Source organism: Phodopus roborovskii, unplaced genomic scaffold (genome assembly GCF_943737965.1).
Source record: "Phodopus roborovskii unplaced genomic scaffold, PHOROB, whole genome shotgun sequence".
Classification (NCBI taxonomy): domain Eukaryota; kingdom Metazoa; phylum Chordata; class Mammalia; order Rodentia; family Cricetidae; genus Phodopus; species Phodopus roborovskii.
This window is the reverse complement of record NW_026126524.1, coordinates 662,336-690,011: the sequence shown is the minus strand read 5'-3', so window position 1 is coordinate 690,011 and position 27,676 is coordinate 662,336. Positions and strand designations below refer to the sequence as shown.

The following is a 27,676-nucleotide window of genomic DNA, read 5'->3' as shown; positions in this document are numbered from 1 at the left end:
AAAGTATTCACTGACCCCAGAGGAGGAGTAGAATGTAATGATCTTTATATGGAGCTAATTTCTTCAGTAATGAATATTTGGATCTGGGTGGGGTGGTGCATGCATCACTTGGGATGCAGAGCCTGGAGCTGGGCAGTGGTGGCACATGCCTTTAATCCCAGCAGAGGCAGGCAGATCTCTGAGGCAGGTGAATCTCTGTGAGTTAGAGGCCAGCCTGGTCTACATGGTGAGTTCCAGCACAGCCAGAGCTATGTAGAGGGACCCTGTCTTAAAAACAAACAAATCAAAAATAACAAAAAACTCCTGAACAACAACAAAAATCTTTGGCCTTTTTGCTTGTGGGATAGTCCCAAATGAGATTGGAGTAGAAACTTGGGGGTGATGGCTTTATATTGATCTCTTTATTTATATCTCTACTGTAAGACCCGCAGAGGGCTCGAACCCTCACGCCCCGACTCAGGAAAGGCGGCCCCCCCAAATCACTCACGAGAAGCGGTCTTGATGCAAAAGCATGAGGTCTTTTATATTCCAGTGCACTGGGGTCTGCAGCCATACTCCACGTGGGGTATAGGACTGGGAACCCTGGGTAGAGGGTTCAGACAGCTTTTATAGGGTTACAACAAAGCCCGCACATTACAAACCAATCATCTCAATAGCATCCCAGTGTGGACCAATCAATTTGAACTATCCAAGCCTGCCCTTTGCCCAGGAAATCTGCTTTCGCTAGGGCTTCTGGGTAGTGTGGCAAGGCTCATTTCCTGTTCTCATTCACTCACAGGTGCTGTTGGTAAACCCACCCTGTTGTAAACAGTCAAGAATGACCTTTTACCTACTCACTGCTAGGGGGCAGAGTCTAGGGAAAATTAGGCTAAATTTTTCCATTCTTACACTACCACATATCAAGTCTTTCCTGCTCAATATCTTCATATACTTTTTATTTTTACCTTGCTGTTGTGTTCTAGGAGTGGGAAAAGGGATGGTGATGACTTATTTGTAGATTCTCTGGATTATCTTCTCTTTTTCTATTCAGGATATCTTCCTTGTTCCTTCATGTTCTAAACTTACTTTTCAGGTATAAACAGTTTTTATTGATATTTTGATTATTGGCTAATTCAAGAATAATTCACCATTTATATTTTGTATTTTCTGTTTTAGTGGTTTCACTATATCTTTCTGGCTGTAGTGTTACTATGCTTTTCTGAGTTATCTAGGTTTTCTCTATTAAGCATGCTTTCTAAAATCATATTTTTGTTGTTTTGTTTTTTCGAGATAGGGTTTTTCTGTGTATCCCTGGCTGTCCTGGAACTCACTCTGTACACCAGGCTGGCTTCAAACTCACAGAGATTCACCTGCCTCAGAGATCTGCTTGCTACCACCTTCTGAGTGCTAGGATTAAAGGCATTTGCCACCACTGCCCAGATCCTAAAATTAGTTTTTAAGTCATAAAAATTTAATATATATTTCTTACCTAATTTTTTATTTTGACCACTCTCTCCCTCTCTCTCACTTCTAACTTATGTGAAATTAACCTTCCTAGATGGTGTCAGGAGGTATTGCATGTTTCTCTTAAGTATACTGAGATATTTGAGGATAGTGGCAGGTCACATGCTGAGTCTGTCTTACAATGATGGTGTGTACTTACAAAAGGTAATGAAAGGAATAGTTAAGCCTGGGTGACTGAAAAGTCCTTGTAAACCTTCTCATCTGAGGAAAGACTAAAATCCAAATAGATTGATTTACTTCCTGAAACAGTACTGTAAAAGTTTTTATGTTTTAGATGTCTGTGCTTGAGTCTGCACAAGAGCAGGCAGCCAACATCCCAATCTTAGAAGAACAGATTATAAATTTGGAAGCAGAAGTTTCAGCTCAAGATAAAGTGTTAAGGTAAATACACTGTGTAGCTTGAAAATTTTTATTTTGTATTTCTATTTGTTGTATCTTATTAAGTATTGTCTCTTACCCCTGTCCCAGTAGATCTTTAGTGACCCAATAAGGTCTTAAGACATCATTAAATTAATTTCAGTCAGTTATAGCTTCTTATAGTTGTAGTTATATTCAGGGTACAGGAATTAAAGATGGATTATTTTAAGCTGAGGTACTTATTTGCATATTTTTCCTTTGTTTTTTCAAGATGGGGTTTCTCTGTTTAGTTTTAGAGCATGGCCTGGAACTCACTTTGTAGACCAGGCTGGCCTAGAACTCAGAGAGATCCTCGTGTGTGTGTGTGTGTGTGTGTGTGTGTGTGTGTGTGTGTGTGTGTGTTGATATATTTTTTGTTGTTTTGATTTTATTTTGTTTTTTGAGACAGGGTTTCATCGTGTATTCTTGGTTGTCCTTGAACCAGCTCTGTGGACCAAGCTGGCCTTAACTCACTGAGATCCACCTGCCTCTGAGTGCTGGGATTAGAGGCGTGCACCACCACTGCCCAAGTTTTTTTTTTTTTTTTTTTCTGTCTGAGACAGGGTTTTTCTGTGTAGTTTTTGGAGCCTGTCCTGGAATTCTTTCTCTGTAAACCAGACTGGCCTTGAACTCAAAAGATCCTCCCACCTCTGAGATTAAAGGCATGGACCACCATGCCCAGCTAAATTTTAATAACTGTCATAGGTGATTCTGATGTATGTTAAAAATGTCTTTTAAGTTTATCAGTTTTAGAACTTTCTTTGAAATACATACATTAAATTTAATGTATTTTTGGTTTTGTGAATTTTTTATGACCAGTTTTTTTTATTAATTCATACAGTGTATTTTGATCATATTCACCTCCCTTCTAGCTCTTCTCTGATTCACCCTTATCTCCCTGTGCATGCATCTTTGTGTGTGTGCAGGAGTTTGCTCACTCGCTCACCCCCTCTTTTTTGTGTTGTCCAACTACTCTTAGGCATTGGGCCTGTCCTGAAGTGTAGTTGATAACCCAGAGTTTACACCACTAAAGAAAAATGAGTCTCAGAAGCTGTCAAATGCTAATAGCTCCTCAGAATGGGTAGCATTTTGTACCTACCTTCCTTTTTCCATTCTGGAATTTCATCTGGTTTGAGCTTATAGAGGTCTTGTGTGTGCCCTCATAATTGTTGTGATATGTGTTATTTCTAAAATACACTGTCTTTCCTAAAGTCACACACTCTTAAAATCTTAAGATCTTTCTGTTTTCTCTTCCATGAAGATATCTGAGATTAGATGTTCAATTTAAGGCTGAACACTCCACAGCCTTTCATTCTCCACATACTAACCAGTTGTAGATCTCTGTGTTTATTGCCGTCTACTGTAAGGAGCTTCTCTGATAAGGGTTGATTGATGCACTGTTGAGTATAACAACCCCATTAGGACTTGTTTTCATGCTATGCCCTTTTAGTGGAATAATATAATAGATTCTTCTTTAGGGCTTATGACCAGTTTAACCATAAGTTCTTAGCTTTGTTGACAGTGCCAAGCATGGGTTCTGTCTCATAGAGTAGGTCTTAAATCCAAGGGTAAAGTGCTTGGTTACTTTGTGACACTATTGCATCAGTGATTATATCTTCAGAGGCAGGTCATGATTGTAGCTAGAAGTGTTTAGTTTGATGAGATTCATGATAACTTTTCTTCTGCAGTAGCAGAATGCATAGAACATTTGAGCACTGGGAAAGCTATTCAGTAGGTCTAAACTTACAGTTGAGTGCTAGCTAGATTTCTCCATGTTCTATGACTCAAGTATGTAGTGTCTTCAAACAGTAAGATTTTACCATCAAATTCTGGAGGGTAACTAAGAGCCATGGCAGTAGCCTTACATGTTTGGGGTTCCATGGACCTATTGGCCAATAACTTAAAACAGGTAACCTGTTACTGGTATGGGGAACTGGGTACCTTTTAGTTTTCTAAAGTGTGGTATCTACTTAGGGATAGCTTCCTCCATTATAGGATAACTCTATTTAAACTTTTGTATATGTATCTATTGTAGGAAGCTTCTACAGTAGTAGGTTTCCATATGTCTTTTCAAAATGATTCTAGTTTTAGTTATTCTCTTCCCCATATTCTCTTAGCCCTGCCCTCCCACCCCCATCACATTTAATCCTTCCTGATTCGTTTTCTATTTTTCCCTTTTATAACACTTTATTTCCCCTTTCTTGAAAGATCTTTCTTGTGTGCTCTTACTAGTTACCTAACCTCTATGGGTTTGAGAGACCAGTTCTTGTCGTGTTGTCCAGGTTGGACATCATGCCTCAGTGTCCCAAGTGGTTGGACTAAAGGCATACATCATTGTATCCTGCTTGATTTTTATGTGACATATAATAGTTATTTGTAATTGGATATTTCTTTTTTGTTACATTTATTTCTTCTTTGGCGGTGGTGTGATCATGCCATGGCACACGTACGAAGGTTAGGGAAACCTGTTGGAGTTACTTTACTCATACCCTGTGGGTTCCAGGGATTGAACTCAAGTCATCAGCCTTAGGGGCAAGCACCTTTACCTCTTAGCAATCTTGCTGGCTTTGTTTGTATGTGAAGGTAAGGTTTCATTGTGTAGACCACGCTTGCCTTGAATTTATAGAGATCTGTCTGTCTCTACCTCCTGGGCACTGGTATTAAAGAAATAGTCCAGCTATTTCTTGTATTCATATTTATTTGAATTATTTTATGTGTGTGTATTTTGTCTGTATGTAAGTCTATGTACCATGTGCATGCTTGCTGCTCATGGAGGCCAGAAGAGAGTGTCAGATTCCTTGGACCTGGAGTTATAGGTGCTGAGAATCGAACCTTGATCCCCTGGAAAAGCAGCAAGTATTCTTAACCACTGAGCCATCTTTCCAGCCCTTGTTATTCTAGTAATTTTTCATTTTGATTGTTCTCAATATCCTGAATGATAATTATCAACAAATAGCAAAAATTTTCCAGCTTAGAATTTATACCAAACATCCAGCTTTATTGCATTATTCTTATATTTCTCCAGTAATCATTTTTATATTTCTTAAAATTTATTCTCTATTTATAGAGAAGCAGAAGAAAAATTAGAGCAGAGTCAAAAAATGGTGATTGAAAAGGAACACAGTTTACAGGAGGCCAAAGAGGAATGTATAAAATTGAAGGTGGACTTACTTGAACAAAGTAAACAGGGAAAAAGGTATGTTTGGTTTTCTTATTTGTTTTGTAGTACTGAGAGTTGAACCTGTGCCTGCTATACAATAGCTATACCACTGAGCCAAATCTCTTTTAAAGCAAATAACTTATTTTTGAGATAGGCTGTTACCATGTAATCTTGGCTGGCCTAGAATTTACTAGTGCAGCCCAGACCTCCAATTTGCTGTAGTCCATTTGCTCATTTTCTTTTTCTTTCTTTCTCTTACATACACACACACACTCTCTCTCTTTTGTTTTGAGGCAGGGTTTCTCTGTGTGGCTGTGGCTGTAAGAAAACTTGGCCTTTAGCTTAGGCTTGTCCCAGGAGCTCTTATAACTTAAATTAACCTGTGTCTATTAATCTACATTCTGCCATGTAGCTCTTTGCCTCTCCTCCTCTGTGTCTTGCTGGCTTCTCCTGCCATGCCAGATTCTAACCTTGAGTCCTTCTCTGCTGGGAAGCCTCACCTGTTCTCTTCTACCTAGCTATTGTCAATTTAGCTCTTTAAACCAGTCAGGTGTCTTAGGCAGACAAAGTAAAACAGTGAAACACCTTTACACAGTTTGCTCAGATAGTCCACAACACATCTATTAAGTTGATACTTCTTGGTATACATAAGAAAAAAACATGTAAGATGCCTATTATATAACTAATTACTAACAAATATTAATTATTGTATGTTATGCAGTTTAATATCTTAATTAGGGTTTTTTTTTTGGGGGGGGACAGGGTTTCTCTGTATAACAGTCAGTTGGTAAAATCCACTATGTAAATGTGAGGGCCTGAGTTTGGCTGCCCAGTACTCACTAGGCACTGCAGCACACATACATCTGTGATCTCAGCACGGGGAAGACGGAGACTCATTAGCTAGACAGCCTAGTCAGAACAATGATCCAGGTTCAATGCCCCCCAAAATGAAATGGAGAACCATTAAGGAAGAAACTTTGGCCTCTAACTTCCTGTTCTAACACATGGATGTGTAGCCATATGCACATGTAACACACCACATATGTCCATACACATATACAACACATGGCATGCACACACATGCATACAAATTTTCAAAGCAGAGCCTTCCAAACTTTTATCATTTCTTTTTAAACTTCAGAGCTGAGCGACAAAGGAACGAAGCACTGTATAATGCTGAAGAGCTGAGCAAAGCTTTCCAGCAATATAAAGAGAAAGTGGCTGAAAAACTGGAAAAGGTGAGAGAAGAGTTTGGTCAGACTTCGTGTCTTATACAGTGTCCATACCACTGTAGGTAATACACAGAATGTTTTTACCAAGGAGTAATAATTCTTTAATGTTTATTTTAGCTTATATATGTGGGTTTTTGTCTGCATACCACATGTGTGCTTTCCAGAAGAGGGTTTGGAAGCCCCTGGGACTGGAGTTATAGATGGTTGTGAGCCATCATGTGGGTGCTGGGAACTGAGCTTACAAGAACAGCCAGTGCTCTTAAGTTCTGAGATTAATAATTTTAAAGTTTTCAAAAGTTAGATTTCTGAAACACTTACACTGAAGGGAAGGATGGTCATGTTGTGCCCCTCCCCTCCCTGTGTAGCCCTGGCTGTCCTGGAACTAACTAGCTCTGTAGACCAGGCTGGCCTTGAACTTGGAGATCTGCTTGCCTGGCCTGTGTCACCACTTGGCCTAAGTGCTGTTCTTAATTACTTGGATGTATAATTGCTATTTGAATTGCTTGCTTTGTTCATGTTTAGCCTCAGCATTTTGCCTACAGGTGACATTGTTCTTGCCAACCTGTTACTGGCACTTAAGGATTTCTGAAAAGTAGTAACATCATCCTTTATGTAATTTTGCATTATATTGTTTCTTTTCACTATAGTACCAGGGACTTAAATATGTGAAATATTTAGCCTATTCCTCTTTCTTTTTTTCTTTCTTTTCTTCCTTTTTTTTTTTTTTTTTTTTTTGAGACACAGTTTCTCTGTGTAACAGTATTAGCTGTCCTGGGACTCTCTCTGTAGACCAGGCTGGCCTCAAACTCACAGAGATCCTCCTGCTCTGCCTCCCAAGTGCTGGCCTTAAAGATGTGTGTCACTATGGCCTGGCCCTATTCCTGTTTCTTTTTCCAAAATTACTACTCATAGTTTTAGCGTGAAACAATGTAAAACTCATGATTATATTAGTATATTCACTTAAAACAAATTTTTGTTTTAGGTTCAAGCTGAAGAAGAAATATTAGAGAAAAATCTTAGTAATTGTGAAAAAGAAAACAAAAGACTTCAAGAAAGATGTAATTTGTATAAAAGTGAACTTGAAATTTTGAAAGAAAAATTCAGGTACATTATTATGAAAAAAATAATGTTTTAATACATAAATGGAAAAAAGGAATTTAAAAGAATTTTAACTATAAATATGAGGGCTTTTGTTTTGTTTTGTTTTGTTTTTAAGACAGGGTTTCTCTGTGTAGCTTTGGCATCTGTTCTGGAACTTGCTTTGTAGATTAGGCTGGCTTGAAACTCACAGAGATCCACCTGCTTTTAACTCCCAAGTGCTGGATTAAAGGTGTGGCACCTCTGCCTGGCTATAAAGTAATTTTTATATTTAGACTTTTTTTTGTTTGTTTGGTTGGTTTTTGTTTTTGTTTTTTTTTTTTTCAAGACAGGGTTTCTCTGTGTAGCTTTTGAGCCTATCTTGGCACTTACTCTGTAGCCCAGGCTGGCTTCGAACTCACAAAGATCAGCCAGCTTCTGCCTCCCCAGTTCTGGGATTAAAGGTGTGTGCCACCACCGTCTTAGACATTTCTTTTATGACACTTCCTCCACCTACCAATACTGGAGATCAAATCCATGACCTTGCAGATGTTATGCAAATAATCTACCACTAGTCTATGTTCTAGTAATTAGACTTACATTTTTATATTTCTATTATTATTTGACAATTTCATATACATATATATATATGTATATATATATTCACAAAATATTCTGATTACTCTCGTCCTCCAATCTCTCGTCTCCCTGTTGCTCCTTTCAGTATCACCCCCAAGTTTATTTCTCATGTTCATGTATTCTTGTTTTGTGTACAACTGATTTTAACCAGGGCTGCCTTTGTGTCCATGTGTTTGGGGCTAATCTAATGGACCCTGGTGGGCTCACCAGCTGAAGACAATGATTCCCCTCTTTAAAAATCCATCAGTAGCCAATAGTTCATCAGGGAAGGGTAAGGCCCCAAGTGGCCCTCCCTACTTCTATTTTAACAGATTCAGGCTTATATAGGCACAGTTTAGACAGTAGCAAATGCTGTGAATTCATGATCACAATGGGTGTTTCATGTCCAGAAGCCCTTTGTGTTTTTTCTATTTCACATGATGTTGCCTATGAGTTTGTCATATATGCTGAGGTATGTTTCTTCCATACCTATTCTCTCCAGGGATTTTAGTATGAAGAGATGTTGGATTTTGTCAAAGGTGTTTTCTGTATTTGTTGAGATGATCATGAGATTTTTGTAGATTAGGCTGGTATTAGATCCTCCTGCTTCTGCTTCTTGAGTGTAGGAATTAAAGGTGTACACCACCATGCCCAGCATAAATATTTTTCTTTATAATCTGTTCTCAGAGGAAATTCAGCCAAGAGGGAGAGTTTAATCAGAAATTTACTTAGTAAAGCAAAGTAAAATATACACACCAAGGAGCGATTGAAGTGGGCTGTGCTGAGGGAGCAAGATAACTTCCCTTGGTTCTGTGTTTGGAAACTTACAGATATCTATGAAAGGGATGGCATATTCATGGGGTATGGCAATGTTTTCCGTCCTCCCAGATCTTCCCACAATCCTTTTGAAAGTCCACAGAGATGAGAGGGGTGGATGTTAAAACAGTCATGTAAATAGTATAATGATATCAGATCCTTTAAGATCATGGTGTTTTGTTAGTATGCATGTGTGGTAGTTGGGAAAGTGCCCTGCCACCTCAGTTTCCCTTGTTTTTTTTTTTTTTTTTTGTGGTGTTGTGCCCTTGGTACAGAGTGAGAGCATGTAAATGATGTAAATGTGATTATTGAAAATGTATGCTCATTTTTATTTTCATTTTAATGCTGTTTTCTTTATAGGCAATTAAAAGAAGAGCATAGCAGTGGAAAAGAAAAATTAAGAATTATGGCAATGAAAAATTCAGAAGTTATGTCACAGTTAACTGAATCTAGACAAAGTATCCTGAAGCTAGAGAGTGAGTTAGAGGACAAAGATGAAATATTGCGAGAAAAATTTTCTTTAATAAATGAAAACCGAGAATTGAAGGTTCGTGTTGCAACACAGAATGAACGACTGGATTTGTGTCAGCAGGAAATTGATAGTTCAAGGTTGGAACTGAGAAGCTTAGAAAAACTGATGTCCCAGATGCCAGTAAGTATGTATGAAAGAAATGTAGTACACTTGACCGTGCAGTGGAGAAGGAAGCTTGCTGTTGTACAGAGCATCACTTTGTGGGTTCTTTACTAATGTTCTTCTGCTTCTTCATCCAGTTCTTTTGTCTAGTATCCAGTTCCCTCACATCTTTCTACTCTTTCACCTTTTCTTAGTCTTCTGAGATGCCATGTGTAAGAACTGCATAGAATTTTTAAGGATTTTTATTGAAGTATTATTTATATATTGAAAATTCATTCCTTTAAGGTATACTATTGAGTTTTAGTAAAGTTACAAATTTGTAATAGTCACCACAATCCAATTTTTTTTTTTCAAGACAGGGTTTATCTGTGTAGCAATCCTAACTGTCCTGAAACTAGCTGTTGTAGACCAGGCTGACTTCAAACTCACAGAGATCTGCCTGCCTCTGCCTCCTGAGTGCTGGGATTAAAGGTGTGCACCACCACTGCCTGGTACCACAATCAGTTTTACACGTTTCTATCCTCCCTAGAAGATCCCTGTGTCTCTTTATAATCTGTGCACTCCATTTTGGGAAACCAATAATATTTGTATTTCTATAGATTTGCCCTTTCTGGACATTTCATATGAATAGTCATAACAGTGTGTAGGGGTTTTTGCATGTTATGTTTTCATATTTTGAGGGTCATTCACATTGATATATAAGTTTTTCTTTTTAGTGTTATATAGTGTCTTAGCTAGGATTTCTGTTGCTGTGAAGAGACACCATGAACATGGCAACTCTTATAAAGGAAAATATTTCATTGAGATGGGGGCTCATAATTTTCAGAGATTTTGTCCGTTATCATGGTGGGGAGCATGGCAGCATACACATAGACATGTTGATATGCAGGTAACAAAGAAGTAGACTGAGATACTGGCAGTATCTTGAGCATGTATGAAATCTCAAAGCCCACCTCCACAATGACATACTTCCTAATGGTGCCACTCCCTTTGGGGGCCATTTTCTTTCAAACCACCACAAATAGTATTCAGTTGTGTGTATGTATTATCTTTTTAAGCACCAGTTGGTGAACATATGGGCTATGATTTTAGTCTATATGAATAGTGCTTCTGTGAATATTGTCATAGAAGTTTTGTTGTTGACATGTCTCAATTTTTCTTGGATAGATACCTAAGAGTGAAATTTCTGGGAAATATTGTAAATTTATGTCAAAATGTTTTCTAAAACTCCTACACGTTTAGAACCCTTCTAACACTGATTCTTGTTGACATTTTTTGTTTCTATATCCATCTTAGTCTGTGAGAACTAGTGTTTCACAATGGTTTTAATTATTATTTTTTTGATAGCTAAAGTTGAGCAACTTTGCATATAATTATTAGACTATTATCAAATGAAAAGTATTTGTGTATGTCAATGATATTAGAAAGGTGAATATACATGGGCCAGAAATTTGATATTGACAGGTATGAAATAAAGGAAAGAATGAGAAAATTCCAATGTATGTCATGTTTGTTTCACTGAAGAATGGATGGTAGACTGCATGGCAGATTCTTACCAGTTTTAAAGTATTGTTAGTCATTGAACTATGAAGCTGAAAGTATCTTGGAAATAATCAGTTTTGATAATATTTCACTATTTAAAATTGTGGTTTGCAGAGAAATACTAGCCTAATGAGCAATTAGCAGGAATAGGTTCTAAGCTTTTTGCAGTTGCTTTATCTGCTTTACTTATATGTTATATAGTATACAATTTGTTTCCTTTTAAGATTGAAATGTAATATGCATCTGTATATTCATTTTAACATACTTATTTTAAATTGAAATCTGTATTTGTGCATAGCATCAAGAGTGATTGATTTTTATACATGTTTACACCTTTGTTTCAAAAAGTGCTAAGTCTGACTTGGATATATGAAATTTTTTATTTCTCGAAAGCGTGACTTGGTTATAGTTAGAAGTTTTTAGTCATTGAATACTTTGCTGTTTGTCATGACCACTTTTTAAAGTCCTGTTATTTTGAAATTAATGTGTATCTTTCCTATCCATATTTCAAATATTGCTACATATAAATAAATGCATCTAGAAAGACTTTGCTTAGTGAGTTTTTGACAACATTATATTTAAGTATTATAATTTGTTTTAATTAAGTGTTATAGTTTGAAGTGTATTCATATTGATTTATATAACTCAAACATGCTTGTATTGATGGATGCCAGGTTGTTTCCATGAAATTCATAGTTTTTAACCTGAGTGTTCTATGTAAGAAAACAGTTGTATCTTAAAGCTTATAAATGTTTGTTTTTACACTTGCAGTTAAAAAGAGAAATAATTGGCTTTAAATCATCTTTTTCTAAGCACCAGATGAATAGCATTGACTGTTGTGAGGCAAATAAATTGATGATCTCGGAATTGAGGTATACTTTTGAGTTTTTAAAGTTACAGTAAATAGAATGTTCTGTTGGCCCTTAAATTAAGATGGTTAGTTGAGTAGTTTAAGAAATATAGGAAAGTCCAGAGAATCTTTTAAAAATACTGGTTTCCCAAGTTAAAACTGATTTTTAACTTTTTTGTGTTTGTTTCAAATCTGTTCTTCCAAATAAAAAAATTAAACATTACAAGATGGATATCCTTTGCCCCTTTCCAGTCCCATTATCCCTCCCCACTCCCCCAAGATAACCATTATTATCAATTTGAATGTATGTTCTTCTGTGTATATTGTAAATGTTTACATTGTCACACAGACATAAATATGTATACTAATATTTATATTAGTGAGTAAGAGCACGCACTGCTGTGTGGAGGACATTTGAGTCCCAGGATGCACATCAGGCTGCTCATAGCTACTTGGCACACCAGCTCCAGGGTATCCAATACCTCTGGAGTCTACAGCACCTGCACTCATGTTCACATACCTTGCCTTACAACACGTACATATTAAAAGTAAAATAAATCTTAAAAATCCATCCTTGTTGAGATAGAATAGTTGGTCAAAGGATGAGTTTGGTTACTTTAATAGTTGTAGGAATTCCAAAGAATAGTTTTAGGAATCTTTCCTAGAACTATGACACGATTAATTCATCCATTCTCTCTGATAGTTACTTAGTTTTTAGGTTTTGTTCTATTATAAACAGAGCTTATAGGTTGTAGAGTATTTATATTTTCAATTAAAAAAAAAATCATGTTTGGAAAGTGGCCAAGGCAGTTTGTTGTCCAACTAGTATTTTGTGAGAATTCCACTTCCTAGCTAGGTGTGTGTATCCTTTGATTCCAACACTCAGGATGCAGAGGCTGGTGGACCTTTAAGTTTGTGGCCAGTCTGACCTACATAGTGAGTTTCAGGACAGCCAGAACTATATGGAGAGACCCTGTTTCAAGAAACAAAAAGCAAAAACAAAAACAAAAAAAGAAAAAAACAAGCAAACAAGAATTTCTGTGTCTTGCATAAGGATTGACTGTTATGAGAATTTTAGTGTGAGAAAGAGAGATCATGGCAGTTATGTAGAGATCAGAGCCCAAGTATTTACAACTTTAAAAGTGAAAAATACAAGCTGGGTGTTAGTGTTCCAGCACTCTGGAGGCAGAGGCAGACAGATCTCTGTAAGTTAAATTCAACCTGATCTACAGAGCGAGATCCAGGACAGGCTCAAAAGCAATACAGAGAAACCCTTTTCAAAAAAAAAAAAAAAAAAAAAAAAAAAAATAGAATCGTAGTAATAACTTCTTGCTTCTTTTCTTTTGTGCTAGGATTAAGCTTGCAATAAAAGAGGCCGAAATTCAGAAGCTTCATGCGAACCTGACTGTGAATCAGTTATCTCAGAATGCTGCTACTTGTGATGATGTTCAAGAAGGTGGCAAAGTAAATACTTTAGAAACAGAACCTGTAAAACTAGGTGGTAGTCAAGCTGGTGAGTATATTACATTGTATTACTCTAATAAATTATAATCAGTTTTGCTGATAGTATTCTAAAGCAAAAGGTTATTGATAATAAGAAAAATTTAGCCTCCTATTAATACTTATGACTGCAAGAATTATTGTGTAATTGTTAGACTTTACATTGTTTAAAAATATATTGCTGAAACAAAATTTTGTCCAGTAACATGTACCTTTTTCAAATATGCTTTCAGGTTGCAAGTCATGGAGGCCCACGCCTTTAATCCCAGCATTTGGGAGGCAGAGGCAGGTGTGTTGTTTTAACTTTGGCACAGTGGCTGTACCTTCATCTACTGCTCTCAGTCAGCAGTTCCAACTCTGTAGTTAGCAGCCTGTTTCTCTAGCAACGGTCTGGCTGCTTAGGCCTTAGCCTCAAGAAAATTCTGCTTCCACAGGCTTGGTCCTGTTGGTGCTGCTACAGGTAGCTTTAACTAAATCTCTTATCATTCTAATTAGAAGACTCAAAATTCATAGGCTGAGGTGAAACCTGAGAGCTCAGAGAGACTGAGTAGCAACTACCTAACCAGGGTTGCTACTACCTAACCCTACCTCTAGTGCAGAATTTTTGCAGGCGGTAACTGTGGAGCTGCAATTGCTGGCTGAGGTAGCAGTGGGTTAAGGCGCAGCCACTGTGCTGTAGTTAACACAACAGGAGGATCTCTGAGTTCAGTGACAGCCTGATCTACATAGCAAGTCCAAGGACAACCAGAGCTACATAGTGCAATCCTTGGAAAAACCAAATATATTTATATATGCAGTTGGTTTGCATTTGTTTTTAAATGCTTGCACACTTACCACTATCACCATAACCAAAACATCTAACATCTTTATCAGGGCCCCTTATAGTCCCTTTCAGTTTCCTTTAGCTTTAATTTTCTGCTGTTGCTTTTCAGTGCTGGTGATTGAACCAAGGACTGAACTGTATAATCTGCCCTTTATTGGTAGTAGTTACTCAGCCCAAGGCTTTATGCATGATAAGAATGTGACCTACCACTGAGGTAGGCTTTGCTATGTAGAACAGTCTGGCCTTGAAATCACAGAGATCTGCTTCTCATTCTGTGGGAGTATGCATATGAGTACAGTTGACTGCAGAAGCCAACCCAGATTGGATCTGGGTTACAGGCAGGTACAATCCGCCTGACAGGTGCTGCAAACAGAGTGTAGATCAGAGGACCACACACACCTGCTGAACCACTCATCCCGCCCCTTCCCCTGTCTTTGATAATATCACTCATATTAGGTTGATAGTTTTGTTCATACCTGATGATTTTCAATATATTTATTGTATTAGTTATTGAGAGAGTAGTATTAAAATCTTCAAATATTGTTGGTTTGCATGTTCTTTTAATTCTGTTAGTCTTGTACTTTAAAGTTGTTATTCATACATACATGTCATCTCTTTTATTAGACCCTTTTATTAAATGTTCCTTTTATCTATTGATATTTATTTTGCTTGAAATCAATGTAGCCCTTTTAGTTTTTTTTAATTACTGTTTGACTGATAGAATTTCCCCCCATTCTTTGAACTTAAGCATTAGCAGCTAAGGGGTTTCTTGTAGAAAGCATATAATTGGAACTACATTTATATATAATCAATTACTGTAATTTTTTGGGGGGGAGTGGAGGGGTTGAGACAGGGTTTCTCTATGTAGCTTTGGAGCCTGTCCTATAACTTGATTTGGAGACCAGACTGGCCTCAAAACTCACAGAGATCTGCCAGCCTCTGCCTCTGGAGTGCTGGAATGAAAAGTGTGTGTCAACCTGACCCAGACACTGCATTTTTAAAAAGCATTTTATTAGATATTCAAATTTAGCATAACTACTTATTTTTTAAAAAAGATTTAATCTAATCTTTTTTGTTCATTTTTTTCTGCCTTTTTGGGAAAAAAATATTTTACTGTTTTGATTTGTGGAGCTAAGAATCATATCTAGGGCCTTAAACGTTGGGCAAGTGTTCTACCACTAAGCTATATGCCTAGTTCTATTTTTATTTTATATTTGGCTCACTGAATCATTAAGTAAAATATCTTACTTATACTCCTTTAGTACTGGCCCTTGAATTTATACATTCTAAATATAATATAATATAGTATAATATAATATATATATATGTTATATATTATATGTGTATGTGCTTCTCTATGTAGTCCTGGCTGTCCTGGAACTCAGTCTGTAGACCATGCTGGCCTTAAACTCACAGAGATCTGCCTGTCTCTGCCTCCCCACCTAAAAATAGGTTTCAAAATTCCTATTGAATCTTCGAGATGACTTAGCAGGCCAGGGTGCTTGACATCAAGCTTGATGCCCGAGATTGAGACCCAGTACCATATAGTGGGAGGAAAGACACAACTTCTGCAAGTTATCCTTGACTGTGCTGTTGTACTCTTGCCCACATGTGCCAGGTCATTTTATTATGGAAGAATATTTAAGTTTGAAGGCCTTTTGTGCTTCAGTTGAGTTTTAAATCAGAAACTAGACTTTATTATTAAATCTTTCAACCATTTAAGTTGATTTTTGACTTTGTAACTTTTATTTAGAGAATTTTTTCTTTTGTGTTTAATTTCAGAAAGTATAAAAGATGGAAATTATCGTACTGTGAACAAGCGGTATGAAAGGGAGAAGGAAAGACTTGCTTCGGGAGTAGAAGAACTGCGTGCTAAGCTGTCACAAATAGAAGCTGAGAACTCTGATTTGAAGAGTAGCATGGCACACAGGACGAGTCAGTTCCAGCTAATTCAAGAGGAACTGCTAGAGAAAGCTTCAAATGCTAGCAAACTGGAAAATGAAGTAAGTTTGGATTCATGTGGGAATAAGTAGTAAACTTAGGTATACAAATAGTATTACTGTGGGGTTTTGTAACTATTAAAATCAAGATTTATAAGGCTTTGGAAAGTGGTACCATATCAGTTATAAGTTCTTTTAAAACCCTATTGGAAATGTATGTTCTTTGTGGGTTTTTTTGTTTGTTTGTTTGGTTTTGTTTTTCCAGACAGGGTTTCTCTGTGTAGCTCTGGCTGTCCTGAAACTCGCTCTGTAGATCAGGCTGTCTTAGAACTCCCACAGATCCTTCTGCCTTTGCCTCTGGAGTGCTGAGTAGGTGTTTGCCATAGCCACGTGGCAGAAATGTATGTTTAATTTATATTCAAAGTAGGAAAATACTACCTAGTAGCTAAAAGTTCTCAAATTGATGTAAGTAATAGAATATGTTAATGTAGTAACATTACATGTGATTGGAAGAGAAGGAGTTGAAAGGATGAAAATACAGCCTCTCTAATGACTACTAAAAGTTAGAAATTTAAAAAAGTCCATCAGCATGTATTTAAAAATCACCCTAGCTATCTGCAAAGCTCAGGAAAAAGAAAAACACATGAAATAGCTTGCTCACCATGACCGGTTTCTGGAAATTATTATTATTATTCATAATCACCTAGTTTCTGAGGAATGTTGTTATCCACAACAACAGTCTGGGAACTGTTATGGGTTATCCTGTCCACAAAGAAAATTAAAAACTAAAAGAGATGGGACTCATGGCAAGAAGGGAAAACTAGAAAGAACAAGTGCCTCTGCCAATAGATGTAGATAACTCCCTGACTGGAGAGTACATTCTCCCTGCCCCCCATTATCTTAAGGAGAAGGCCACTGAGCCCGCTGGTCCTAGAGAAGGAAAACCCCCTAACCTTGCAGGTGCGCTAAACAGTCCCCCCCTTGTAAAAACTGCGTACACTATGAAATCTCTGTAATTTAGGAAACCTTATTAACCATCAAAGTTTTGAACTATCCCATAACATAGTGAAAGCAACAGCCTAGCTTTGAAACTGGCCTTGTTAGCTTTGATGTAAATCCTATAAAAGCCATCTCAATTCTGCACTTGGGGTCCTCAGTCCTCTACCTCTGCATGGCGTATGACTGTGGACCTCAGTGCACTTGGCATAAAAACTCTTCATGCTATTTGCATTGAGACCGCTTCTCATGGGTGATTTGGGAGCGTGAAGATCCATGCTCTGCAGGTCTTTCAGAGTGGTAGTAGAGAATTTCAAATTGTAGCAAGCATCAGAGCCACCTAGGAAACCTGTAAACATGTAGATTTCTGAGTTTCTAGTTGTAGATGGATATTTCTTTGGGCTGCCAGTTCACAAAAACAACATAGAGACTTATTATTATAAAAGCTCAACCTATAGCTTAGGCTTGTCCCACTAGCTTATAACTTTTAAGTTTTTATTCATGTACATGTTGCCATATGACTTGTTCATGGCTTTTACCTTTCCTCCTGTATGTTTTGCTTCCTGGAGCTTTCTCTGTCCAGAAGTTCCAGCTATACCTCCTACCTAGCTATTGACCATTTTGTTTGGTTTTTTTTTTTTTTTTTTTTGAGACAGGGTTTCTCTATGGCTTTGAAGCCTGTCCTGGAATTAGCTCTGTAGACCAGGCTGGCTTCGAATGCACAGAGAGCTGCCTGCCTCTGCCTCCTGAGTGCTGGGATTAAAGGTGTGATTCACCAATGCCTGGCACCATTTATGTTTTTGTTAAACCAATTACAATGGAATATCTTTTACATAGTGGAGTCAAATATCTTGCAGCATCTAGCAATTGTGATTCAATAGGTATAATTCATGAATGTCCATTTTAAAACATTACATGTGAGTCTGATACTGTGGGTTATAGTATGAAAAGGTAACAATGCATGTTTTTTAATTAGCTAATTTTTTTAAAAGAAATTATATATTTAGCTTATTGAATTCTACATGGTATATTTCTCCTCCTGTACAACTTCTAAAATGTTTTCCAGTGCAGATCTACTGGTAATAAAGTTCTTAATAGTTTTTGTCTGAGAAAATTTTCTTTGTATTCTGAAGGTTTTTTTTAATCCATAGACTAGAGAGTTTCCCATAAATCCTTTAAAATAAACCTTTAAATTGGAATTTTTTTCTTACAATATATTCTGAGCATACTTTTCCTTTCCCCCCCCCAATTCCTCCTAGATTATGCCCATTTCCCCACCCACCAAACTCTATGCCATTTCTTTCTTTCTCTTTAGGGGGAAAAAAAATAGGCAAACAAAAGAAAAAACAAATAGCCCTCATCCCCAGTCCCACAAGAAACACATACATACCAAGAAACAAAACAAAACAAAGCAAAACAAAAAACCCCCTGGTACTGCATGAAGAAACTTCTCTGATAATGGATGAATGGGGCACTGGTCTATGCTGTTCAGGATGATAAAAGAGCTTTAGAAGCTAAAACAAAAATTTCAGGAGAAGCCACAGATCAAATTTGATAAGGATTAGATTAGGAACCTCCTCAAAGTTAGGGTTGGGGAAGGGTTTTGATTTTGTCTTTTTCAGGAAAATAAAAACAACCATCTGAAGAAACTACGACCTTTGGACAAATAAGCATCTGGAAGAAAGGAAAATAATCCAGAAAAAATTACCAAGAAAAGAAATAATCTCACCTAATGTGAATCTGAAATCTCCAAAAAGAAGATTAAATCCAAGCTGGGTGGAAGTCTTTAATCTTACCTTTAATCTTACCACTTGGGAGGCAGAAGCAGATACAGATGAATTTCAGTAAGTTTGAGGCCAGACTGATCTACAAAGTGAGTTTCAGAACAGCCAGGACTGTTAAAACAGGGAAACCTTGTCTTCAAAAACAAAACAACAAACAAGGAAGATGGAACCCCACAATGACAATTTCACCAGGACTATGATAACACCGTTAAGCTGAATAACTCCCAACTAAAGATCGACTTCAGACTACAAACTGCTCAGAATGGTTTTGAGGAGGAGGAGGTCAACTGAGATCATCCAGTCTCATAGATACTGCTCAGAACAATTTTGAGGTCAGCTGAGATGATCCAGCCCACAGATTGCTTTAGCTAGGATTTGAGATAGCCCTGCACCTTACCATTATTCAGAGACTGGATAAAAATGATACAACTTGACAGTTAAACCAAAAACTTTCTTTTCAGGATCCTCTAAAGATGTCATCGCCCCCAGACAGCAGGAAGTAACTTTGTGGGGTGGGTGGTTTTTGGTCATTCAGTGAGTTATAGATATTTGTCATTGTTTAAGATTGGTTACAAAATGTTGGTTACTGTCTGGAAAAATGTTGAACAAAGGGGATTATTTTAAAGTTTTTGTTTTGAGAAAAAAAAAGGGTACAGATATGATAGGATAAAAGGGTAGATTATTGAACTAACTATGAAAAGAAAAAAGCAACAACTGCTTTAAAATATTTTATACTTGATTATGCTTCTGTATATTGTATATTGATACAGTCTTGAGATTAATTTGTTAAGACATGTGTTTCTAATCTTGTACCTATACAGCTTATTTATCAATGTAATGTAAATTTCTAGTTCTTGAAAGTTATTACTACCAACTATATAACATAATAGGTGAGTAATCACCTATTACAATCGAACTTGTACTCATGTTAGGTATGTTTTCAAAGTCAAACATATATTTTAGATAGACAGATCATCTTCAAACACTTCCAGAGATATACAGAATATGGCATTTAAGATGTTTCAATAACATAGGTTCTTTTTTATGACAATGAGACATGTCTGCCCCTGGCAGCACCAATCTATTTTGTGGTGCTAATTTGTTTTATTTATTAAAGCTTGCCTGAGGATTCAGAAAGCCAAGTCACCCACAAGTCATAGTAGCCAGGCACACACCTTTAATCCCAGCAGTCAGAAGTTAGGAGGTAGTGTCATACACCTTTAATCCTAGGTCTCAGGTTTAAGAGGTAGATGGATATCTGTGGGTCCAAGATCTACACCCAGCTCTGCACAAGAGTGATTCAGTTCTAAAGAGAAACAGCTCACACAAAGATGACCTCAGCACATGGGATCACATGCCTTTAATCCTACTTTTAGGGAGGTATAGAAAAGAGGAGAAAGGCCTCAGTATCAGGCATTCATTTTCCACCCACATTGAGGACAGGATCATTGATTCTCCAGCTACACTGAGGAGAGGCAGCAGTATCAGTCCATTCAGCCTGAGGTAGTGGTAAGAGCCAATGGTATACTACTTTGCTTTTCTGTTCTTCAGCTTGAAGTTTGAACCCTAGTATCAGACCATTTATTTAATTCCTGTTACATATAAAATAATGTGTTTAGGAGTTATTGACCTGTTCCTTTAGTATTTGACTTTGCTCTAGGTCCATGACCCATCTAGTCTCACTCAGGTTCTTGGCCACTAGAACAATGTCAGGCATGGGTTCCATCTTGTGGAGGGGCCTTAAATTCAACCAGAGAGCAGTTGATTACTCCCACAACATTTGTGCCGTGATTGCACTAGCATATCTTGCCAGCAACTCACCATTTTAGATTGTAGTATTAGTAGCTGGGTATATGGTTACCTTTCTTCTATAGTAGCATGCAGAGTACTTTACAGTTGTTTGAACACCAGTCAGTAGGGATAAAGGCTATAGTTGGGCACTAGCTTGACTTCTCCATGTTCAGTGAGGTATGTAGGTATTACCTTACCATCAGTTTGTGGAAAGCAACTAATAGCCTTGGCAACAGCCTGAGATGTTTGGGAGTTTCCAATGGCCCCTTTGGTGAATGACTTAACTAGAGTTAACCCATTCCTGATACTGGAGGTTTCACTTGGTGGCAAAAGATGTCTAGTTGAGGCACTGTCTCCCCATTATTTGATGACTCCATTTATATTTCTTTCATATATGTATATATTTTAGGAAGAATCTACTTAGAACTAAGTAGGTTTCTATTTGGCCCCTCAAATGGCCTTTAGTGTTACCCATTCCTCCCTGAATTCCCTCTCTGACCACTCTTCCATCTCTCTTCCCATTTAATCCTCCCATTCCAATCTCCTCCTCTTCTCTATTCTATTTTCTATACATATTCTATTTTCTCTCTTTTGGGAGATCTTCCCCAAGTAAGCCCCCAGTCCTTTACAAGATACCTAATCTTTGTTGTTGTATGGATTGTAGCATACCCATTGAAGACTTAAAAGCTTAATGTGTACATATAAAGAATTTTTCTTTTAGGGTTGGTGTTTCTAGCTCTATCCATTTACCTACAAGTTTCATAAAACAAAACCAAATTCTTTTTTTTTTTTTTTTTTCAAGACACAGGGTTTCTCTGTGCAGCTCTGGCTATCCTGGAACTTGCTCTGTAGATCAGGCTGGCCTCACAGAGATCTGCCCACCTCTGCCTCCTCTGAACTGTGATTAAAGTTAGGCATATGCTTCCCTGCCCAGCTAAATTAGGTTTTATCATCAATGATTTTGCTGGCCATAGTAATTTGGGCTGTCAGCACATTTTAGGAAAGCATTCTATTACTATCACCAGCCTAATTCTATTCTTAAGTATGTACAGCAATGTAAATTAAGAGATTATTTGCTGGGTGGTGATGGCACACACTTTTATATTTCCAGCGCTCAGGAGACATAACAAGTGGATCTCTGAATTCATGGCCAGTCTGGTCTACTGAGTGAGTTCCAGGATGGCCAGAGCTATTACACAGAGAAACTCTGTCTTGAAAAACCAGACAAAAGATTACTCAATGTATATTATAATTATCTGTTACCATATATTTCTCCAGTTCGTTAGTTATAGTGTATTTAGGGTTTGGAATGAGGAGCAGGTATTTGATTTTAAAATGCATGTCATTACTTTTAAAGTCCATTGTTTTTGTCTTTTCAGATGACAAAGAAATGTTCTCAACTTTTAACACTAGAGAAACAGCTGGAAGAAAAAATTATTGAGTATTCTTCTATTGCTGCAAAAAATGCAGAACTTGAACAGGAGCTCATGGTAAAACTTGCCATTTTATTTTGCTTTTTAATTGTTATTATTTCTATTTGATGTATTATGTATTATGTAGTTTGACTTTGAAGTTTCTTTGTTGGTTTCTAATTGATATTACTGATTTGAAGATGACAGTGTTGAAGTTACCTAGTATTATTTCTGTTTGGACCTATGAGTTTGAAATTGCATCCTGAACATTCAGTGTATGTATATTTACAGTTGTTAGATATTCTTTGTGCATGCAGGAACACTCATCCATGTGTGCATATGTGGAGTCCAGACATCAACAGTGGGTGTCTTTTTTTAGTATGTTTTGAGACATGATCTCACTATGTAGCCATAGCTGCCCTTGAACTCATAGAGATCCTTCTGTCTCTGCCCACTGAGAGCTGGGATTAAAGACATCTGCCACCAGGCCAGTGTGAAGTCAGGGGACAGTTTTCTCTTCTTAGCATGTAGACCCAAGGGTTTCATCAGGTCTTCTGGCTTTGAACCATCTTATTGGCCTGTCTTTGCTTTGTATTTTTGAAATATTGGCTAGAATATGTTTCTCCTTTGGTCATTTGTGTTTATGCTTCTGAAAAGACTCTTGCAGTAGAATGTCTAGTTTTTTAAAATTTGTTAAGTTTTCTATTGTAACTTCAGGGAATAGATGATTCTCAGTGACTTAGTTTTTACCTCAGTTCCTTCTATCAAATGTATTCTTAGGTTTGGTATCCTCATAGTATCCCAACATTTCTGGTAGTTGTGACTGTGCTGCTGCTGCTTGCTTCCTCCTTCCTCCTCCATCTACTTCCCCCTCTTAACTGATGTGTGAAGGTAATATTTCCTCAATTTGGTCCTTCATCCCTGATAATTTGTCTTCTACTTGGCCAAGTTTATAGGTGATGCTTTCCACTGAGGTTTTTATTTGACCCATTGTGCTTTTCATCTCTCACATTTATGTTTGCATTTCCAGATCACACTATTTCTTTGCTTTATTTTTAGTCCATAATGTCAACTTTGCCCATATTGATGATTTTCTCATCTAGTTTGCTGAATTTTTTTTGTTATATAGCTTGCTTTCTTATACAAGTTCTGGATTGATTTCTTTAATTTATTCATTTGCTTGTTTGTATCCTTCAAAGAAATGACCTCTTCAAGGTCATTGATTTATTTTTAAGTTGTGGGTTTTTTTTTATTGAAAATATATTTTAGCCAGCTCTTTAATTCCAGCTCTAGGGAGTTCGAGGCTAGCCTGGTCTACAAAGTGAGTTCCAGGACAGCCAGGGCTATACAGAGAAACTGTGTCTCAAAAAAAGGTTTTTGTCATACAATGTATTCTAATTAGAGTTTCCCTCCCCATCTTCTTCCCAGTTTCTCCCTGCCTTCCCTCCTATCCAGATCCACACCTATAATAATAAAATAAGATAAATCAAAAAATAAACAAATTGGCATATGACCAAACAGCCAAACATGAAAAAGAGCCAAAGGAATGCATATAGATGTAGAGATACACACATTGGCACACACAGGAGTCCCATATACAAAAAGTACCTGTAAGGGTAAATTTTTTTTAAAAATGCCTGATTAACATTATGAGACGAAGAACTTCCAAAGATGTCATTGAGTTCATTTTGTGTTGGCCATCTACTACTGCTGGGCAAGGAGCCGACCATTAGGTTCTCCAGTGAAAACTAATTTTTCATTTCCAATAAGGTATGACTATAAATAGCTTCTGGGTTAGGGATAGGGGTGAGTGTCCACTTCTTTCAGCGCTAGAATCCCATCTGCTGCAGACTAATGCAGGCTCTGTGTATGTTGCCTCAGTCTCCACGAGTTCATATGTGCAGCCAACAATGTTGTGTCAGAAGGCCTTGATTACTTGGTGCCCTCCATCCTTTCCGGCTCTTATATTTTTTCTTGCCTCTTCTTCCTCAGTTTCCTGAGCCCCGAGAAGAGGGATTTTGATGGAAACATCCTTTCAGAGCTGGGTGTTTTCTTTGACTCTGCACAATGTCTGGCTGTGGGTCTTTATTCCTATCTGCTTCAAGAGGAAGCTTTGATGATGGCTGAGCAAGGCACTGATATCAGAGTATAGCAGAATGTTGCTAGGAGTCATTTTATTGCTGTCCTTTAGCAGAACAGTAGTATTTGGTTTTGCCCTGGTTCCTGGCCTAACTAGTTTCAGGTTCTTGGCCACCTAAGCAATTTTGGGTATGGGTTCCATGTGGGGAGTGGGCCTTCAGTCAAGTCAGTGCTTGGTTAGCAGCTCCCGCAAGCTTTGTGTCACTATTATACCAGAGTATCTTGCAGGCAGATCACTTTTGCAGATTTGTAGATGGGTTGGTGTCTACCTTTCTCCTTTGGTAGTGTGCAGAGTACCTTCCAGAACCATGGATACTAGTCTGTAGGGGTAAAGACTCTAGGTAGAAACCTGTTCAACTTCTCCATGTTCAATGTGTTGCATAGATGCTTTCTTCAGCAATAGTCTTAAGCTTGTGGAAAGCCACCAATAGCTTTGGAAATTGCCTGGGTTGTTTGGATTCCCATAGGACTCCTTTGGCTAACAACTCAATTAGATATAACCCATTCCTGGCACTGGCAGCTTCATTTGGTGATGTGTGATGTACAGGTGGGGCTCTGTCTCCCCATTATTTGACAATTTCATTTAGATTACCTTCTTATATATACATATTATTCCATTAAGTCTGACCCATCAAATGGCCCTTATTTTGAGCTGTTCCTTCCCATACTCCCTTCCCTCACTTCCCTCTTCTCTCCTACTCCCTGTTTCATCCCCCCTTTCCAATTGCCACCCCCCCCCATTTCCATTATTTATTCCATTTCCCCTTCCTAGGAAGATCCATACCTCCTCTTGAGTTCCTTATTCTATACCTAGCTTCTGTGGTTCTTACAGAATGTAGCTTGCTTGTCAATGACTTAATAGGTAACATCTACATTATAAGTGGATACATACCATAATTGTGGGTTTTTTGTTTGTTTGTTGTTTGTTTTCAAGACAGCATTTCCCTGTGGCTTTGGAGGCTGTCCTGGATCTAACTCTTGTAGGCCAGGCAGGTCTTGAACTCACAGAGATCCTCCTGCCTCTTCCTCCTGAGTTTCCATCTTCCTTTGGAGCTTTCACCCTAATTTCCATAGTTGTTGTACAAGTTTGGACTCACACCAGCAATGGATGAGTGTTACCCTTACTTCATCATCCTCACCAACATGAGCTATCATTTGTTTTATTTTCTGGGCCATTCTGATTGGTATAAGATGAAATCTCAAAGTAGTTTGGGTTTACATTTTCCTCATAACTAAGTATATTGAACATTTCTTTAAGTACTTCTTAACCATTTGTGTTTCATCTTGTGAGAACTCTGTTTAAATCTGTACCCTACTTTTTAATTGTGTTTTTTGTTTCCTTGGTGTTAGTTTTCTTTAAGTTCTTTATATATTTTTCATTCTGTAGCCTTCCACATTGTATCCTTTGCTGTACAGAAGCTTTTCAGTTTCATGAGATGCCATTTATTAATTTTTCTTAGTGCCTGTGCCTTTTCCTATACCATTGAATTAAAGGTTATTCCCCACTTTCTCTTTTATCAAGTTCAGTGTTTTTGCCTGTGTGTTGAGATCTTTGATCCATTTGGAGTTGAGTTTTGTGTAGGGTGATAAGTATGTATCTATTTGTATTCTTTACATGCAGTCATTAAATTCTGCCAGTACCAGTGTGCATTTCTGGCTTCTTAAAAAAAATCAAGTGTCCATGGGTATGTGGACTTATTTCTGAGTTTTCAAATGTGTCTGTCCTATTGATCAATGTGTCTTCTCTGCCAATACCATGCTGTTTTTCTTACTATATCTCTGTATTACAAATTGTGATACTTCCAGCAATTAAAAATATATATTGCTATTCAGGATAGTTTTAGCTATCCTGGGGTTTGTTTTTGTTTGGTGTGTGTGTGTGTGTGTGTGTGTTTGTTTGTGCTTGTGTGTTTGTGTACATATGAAGTAAAAATTGTCTGGTCAAGTTCTTTGAAGAATTCTGTTGGAATTTTGATGAGAATTGCATTTAATCTGTAGATTACTTTGGGTAGAATGCCCATTTTTGTTATATTAATCCTAGTGACCCATGAGCATAGGGGATCTTTCTATCTTCTGATATCCTCCTCAATTTCTTTCTTCATTGTTTTTAATCATACAATTCTTTCACTTGCTTGGTTAGAGTTATCCCAAGATATTTTATATGTTTTTTTAGGCTATTGTGAAAGGTATTATTTCCCTGAAGTTGTTAATTTTGTGTCCTGCTACTATGCTGAAAGTTGGTTATTGAAGGCACCCGTTGTCAGTGTGTGAAGGTCGATATGTAATTTAAGTTATGTAATGTTTCTTGTATGATATTTGGTGTCCCTGTGTTGGATAGATGTTAAGAAATGCAATATCCTCTTGGTGTGCTTTTCCTTTAATGATTATGACGTGTCGTTCCCTATCTCTTTTGATTATTTTTGGTTTGAAAAAACTAACTTTCTATTTTGTCAGATTTTCAAATGGCTACTCCAGCTTGCTTCTCAAGTCTATTTACTTGGTTTATTTTTTCCATCCTTTTACTATGAGATGATGTGTGTCCTTGATGTTAAGGTATTTTTCTTGGATATAGCAGAAGGGTGGATCCTGTTTTTGAATCTGTTCTGTTATTCTGTCTTTTTTTGTGGGGGAATTAAGACCACTGATGTTGAGAATTATCAGTGAGCAGTGTTTGTTGATTTCTGTTTTTTGGGTTTTTTTTTTTTTTTTTTTTTTTGGTTTGTTTGTTTGTTTTGTGGTATGTGAATGTGTTCACATACCTTTTTTGATTTCTCTGGTCTACAATTATTTATTCCCTATGTTTTCTTGGGTGTGGTTAACTTCTTGTTAATGATTTACAGGCTGTGGTCCAGCTAATCCAGCATTGGCTGCCTATGAATGGAAGGTCCAGGAATCCAGAAGTTGTTATGTTTACAAGGCTGAATGTCTCAGCTCATTTTCATTATATGCGGGAATCCCTAAGAAGTAGAATGTAATACCAGTGAAGGATTGGGTGAGAGCAGGCTGCAGCAGATGATGTTATCCACATTAAATGTGGAGCTTCCCATTTCAAATGATTTAATTAAGAAAAAAGATCCACCAGGTGGTGGTGCCTTTAATCCCAGCACTCAGGAGGCAGAAGCATGTGGGTCTCTGAGTTTGAGGCTATCCTGATCTACAGAGGGAGTTCCAACAGAGACTGAAAGCCACATAGAGAAAGTCTGTCTCCAAAACCAAACAAAACAAAAAAGGGGGCTGGTAAGATGGCTCAGGGGTTAAAAACACTGCCTGTTCTTCCTGAGTTCTGAGTTTAATGTAATTCCCAGCAACCACATGGTGGCTCACAACCATCTGCAATGAAATCTAGTGCCCTCTTCTGGCCCGCAGGCAGAACACAGTATACATAATTAATAAATAAATAAATAAATCTTTTTTTTTTTTTTTTTTTTGAAAAAAGGAAAAAGAAAAATCCCTTAGAGGTGTT

The 27,676-nt window shown here is 37.4% G+C and overlaps 1 protein-coding gene across 2 annotated transcripts in view; it reads left to right on the top strand.

The window, feature by feature from the left end:
* The window catches only part of Ccdc18 (coiled-coil domain containing 18), a 91,413-nt gene that overhangs the window by 5,777 nt on the left and 57,960 nt on the right, over positions 1–27,676 (top strand). The window contains exons 5-13 of one of the 2 annotated variants that reach the window (XM_051198028.1): positions 1,778–1,884; positions 4,967–5,095; positions 6,201–6,297; positions 7,274–7,395; positions 9,163–9,454; positions 11,750–11,850; positions 13,181–13,341; positions 15,934–16,154; positions 22,042–22,152. In XM_051198028.1, the coding sequence (XP_051053985.1) occupies positions 1,778–1,884; positions 4,967–5,095; positions 6,201–6,297; positions 7,274–7,395; positions 9,163–9,454; positions 11,750–11,850; positions 13,181–13,341; positions 15,934–16,154; positions 22,042–22,152 (1,341 nt within the window). The remainder of the gene's footprint in view (positions 1–1,777; positions 1,885–4,966; positions 5,096–6,200; positions 6,298–7,273; positions 7,396–9,162; positions 9,455–11,749; positions 11,851–13,180; positions 13,342–15,933; positions 16,155–22,041; positions 22,153–27,676) is intronic. The other variant, XM_051198025.1, reaches the window with a different exon arrangement.